The following is a 3,486-nucleotide window of genomic DNA, read 5'->3' as shown; positions in this document are numbered from 1 at the left end:
TATTTTGGATATTACCTCTTTTTGGATATATGATTGGAAAATATCTCACATTCAGTAGGTTGACTTTTCATTTTGATGATGGCTTCTTTTGCTCTTCAGAATATTTTTAATTTGATGTAGTTCCATTGGTTTATATGTGCTTTTATTTCCCTTGCTTTGGAGTCAGATCCACAAAGATATCACTAAGACTGATGTCAAGGAGGTAACTTCTTTTGTTTTATTCTAGGAATTTTATGGTTTCATGTTTTACATTCAAGTCTTTAATCCATTTTTAGTTAATTTTTGTGTAAGGTATAAGATAGTGGTCTACTTTCATTCTTTTGCATGTGGCTGTCTAGTTTTCCTAATACAATTTATTAAAGAGACTCCACTATTATGTTTTAAAACCCCTAGTAAAGAGTGAACATGCAAAACCCTAGCCACCCTGCCTGTGTACTCCAGCAGAGGCAGAGCCCCCAGTTCACATGCACTCTCTCTCTCCTTCTATCTTGCCCTTAGACATTCCTGCATGGTCCTTGGGAATGTCATGTACTCTCCAGGATCTGTGAGTAATTAATCTTATTTTTTTAAAGTTCTCCGTTTTTTATTCATGAGATGCATCTTGCAATTATAATAAGAACTACAAGGGCTGGTCCAGCCATAGCATAGGCTCTGTTTTGGCAATATCTGTGGGGGTTTTCCATAAGTAATATGAGCCCAGGTGACAGCCTTAGGCATTGCTAGCCAATAGCATCAGTATCAATAGGCTGAGATCAAATGGAACATTGTTAAAGTCAACATTATCACGAAGGGTAGTTAAGGTAATGATGTAAAAAAGAATGACAAAGTGAAAACCAGTGGTTTTATATTTTCCCTTAAAACAAAATTATATAAATGGATTTAGGTACCAAGTATATATATTTTTTTTCTTAAGAGTAATACAACTCATGATTATTCCTTCAGGAAAACTAGCAAAAATTACTTTACATGATATATGTCATTTGAGAAGAAATTAATTTTAATAAATCTAAATTGTCCATGTAAGATACAAAAAATTCAAATATTTCTGATTCAAGATTGGAAAAACTTTTAGAATGCATGGGAATAGACAAGGGGAAAAACTGTCTATATATCAGAGTAGAAGCCTAATAAAGTGAGTTATTTAAATTGAAGTTGAATTCAAATAAATGGAAATTCCAGGAAATAAATAGAAGGAGTAAGCTCTACTTCTACAATCTGATCAAAGAATAGCAATTTCTACCTCTGATGATTTGAGTCCTGCAATCATGGGAATTTCTTCAGCCCCAGGACAATCATTCCTTATATAAATGACAAGCCGATGATTCTTTTCAGAGCCCTCTTGATGTCTTTGTTTCTCAGGCTATAGACAAAGGGGTTCAACATGGGTGTGACAACAGTGTACATCACTGAGGCTACTGTGCTTGAATATGAGCTGTGGGTAGCAGCAGAGCTGAGGTACACTCCTAGGATCATACAATAAAGTAAAGAAACAACTGAGATATGAGGTGCACAGGTGGAAAATGCTTTATACTTTCCCTGAGCTGATGAGATTCCTTGTATGGAGGAAACTATCTTAGAGTATGAGTAAAGAATCCCAGTAAGGGAAATGCCACCCAACAGCCCAGATGCAAAATGCATCACCATGTCATTAAGAAAGGTGTCAGAACAGGGAAATTGGACCACCTGATTGATTTCACAGAAAAAGTGGGTGACTTCCAACTCTGTACAGAAGGACAACCACAACACCATGAAGCTTTGTAACAAGGAATTCAAGGTACTCATCATCCAAGATACCAGAACAAGCATTCCAGATTACCAGTGTTTCATGACAACTATGTAGTGCAGAGGGTGGCAGATGGCCACAAAGTGGTCATAAGCCATCACAGCAAGGAGAAAGTTGTCCAATCCAGCAAAGAGTAGGAAAAAGTTTATCTGGGTGATGCAGCCCTCATAGGTTATGACTTTGCTCTGTATGTGGATATTATGCAGCATCTTTGGGATGGTTGTAGAAGTAAAACAGATGTCTACAAATGACAGGTTGGAGAGGAAGAAGTACATGGGTGTGTGGAGGTGGGTGTCTAGGCTGACAGCCAGGATGGTGAGCAGGTTCCCAAACACAGTGATCAGGTACATGGAAAGGAAAAACCCAAATATGAGGGGCTGCAGTTCTGGTTCCTTTGACAATCCCAGAAGAAGAAATTCTGAAATTGGTGTATCATTCCTTGATTCCATGCGGTGGAGGTGACTACCAGAAAAGAAAACAAAACATGACTAATTTTCTCAAAAATTGGCATTGCAAACAGTTGAAATTCTACAGTTTACATATTGCATTCAAAACGTCAATACCTATAATTTCTGTATGGAACTTGCCTCCTGTGGGAGACCCCCAGTGCTGTCTCTGAATAGAAATTCCTGTTGCACTCTGGGTTTTTTCCAGGATGTCATGTATTCTATACTTTTAATGAGAAATTCTGTCACATATTGGAGGCTGAGCAACTTCTAGGAAAAGAGCACAGGGTGCTGAGAAACAATAATTTCAACAGTTTGACAATGGAGAAAGCATATATGCAAACAAAAAATTATATAAATTGGGGCCAGCCCAGTGGCACAATGGTTAAGTTGACATGTTCTGCTTCAGCGGCCGGGGGTTTGCCAGTTTGGATCCCAGGTGCGGACCAACACACTGCCTGTCAAGCCATGCTGTGGTGGCGCCCCATTTATAAAGTGGAGGAAGATGGGCATGGATGTTAGCTCAGGGCCAGTCTTGCTCAACAAAAGAGAGGAGGGTTGGTGGCAAATGTTAGCTAAGAGCTAATTCTTCCTCAAAAAAACAAAACAAAACAAAACAAAACAAATATATATATATATATATAAATTATCAGATGGTAACATGTGCTATGAAGAAAAAAATCAGCTATAGAGGAGAGAGTGAAAGGGGGTGTTATTTTTTACTAGATGTTCAGGTAGAGCAGCAAATATCTGAAGGGAGACCACAAGGAAGAGAAAGCAGGAGGAAAATGTTTATCTGGGAGATCTGTGTCCATTAGAGGGAACAGCAAGAGTAAACTCCCTGAAAGATGTTTGTTTCAGAACAATCAATGCTCATATGGAATCCAGTGTCACAAGGAAAATGATCAACAAGGAGTTAGATGAGAGATGGTGTCAGAGGATGTTGAGGAAAGAGGTGGAGGCCCTCAATCACATGTCGTTAAATCTCAGTTTATTATTTTGTTTGCAGGGAATCCTCTGTGTAGAAATGGATCCTTATTTTTATTTGTTGTTTAATATTCTGGCACCAGTATTTTAAAGGTTGTGTGGAAATATATGAGCTCAGGTATCCCTGCTCTGAGAACTATTCATTCCCCACAACACACACATGCACACACTGTGTCTTCCTGTGGTCATGTTACCACCAGGCTCCTCTCACCCTGGCCGCAATAATAAGGAAAATGATGATACAATGCATGCTGTCAACACCAGATTATC

At 38.6% G+C, this 3,486-nt stretch overlaps 1 protein-coding gene across 1 annotated transcript; it reads right to left on the bottom strand.

Annotated features, from left to right (window-relative positions):
- Positions 1-1,299: 1,299 nt before the first annotated feature.
- Positions 1,300-2,232, bottom strand: LOC124233346 (olfactory receptor 7A17-like). The gene is given in 1 exon segment (XM_046650491.1): positions 1,300-2,232. A coding segment is annotated over 1 exon segment (933 nt).
- Positions 2,233-3,486: the final 1,254 nt, after the last annotated feature.

This window comes from Equus quagga, unplaced genomic scaffold, assembly GCF_021613505.1.
Source record: "Equus quagga isolate Etosha38 unplaced genomic scaffold, UCLA_HA_Equagga_1.0 197999_RagTag, whole genome shotgun sequence".
Classification (NCBI taxonomy): Eukaryota; Metazoa; Chordata; class Mammalia; order Perissodactyla; family Equidae; genus Equus; species Equus quagga.
This window is presented reverse-complemented; position numbering and strand designations above follow the sequence as displayed.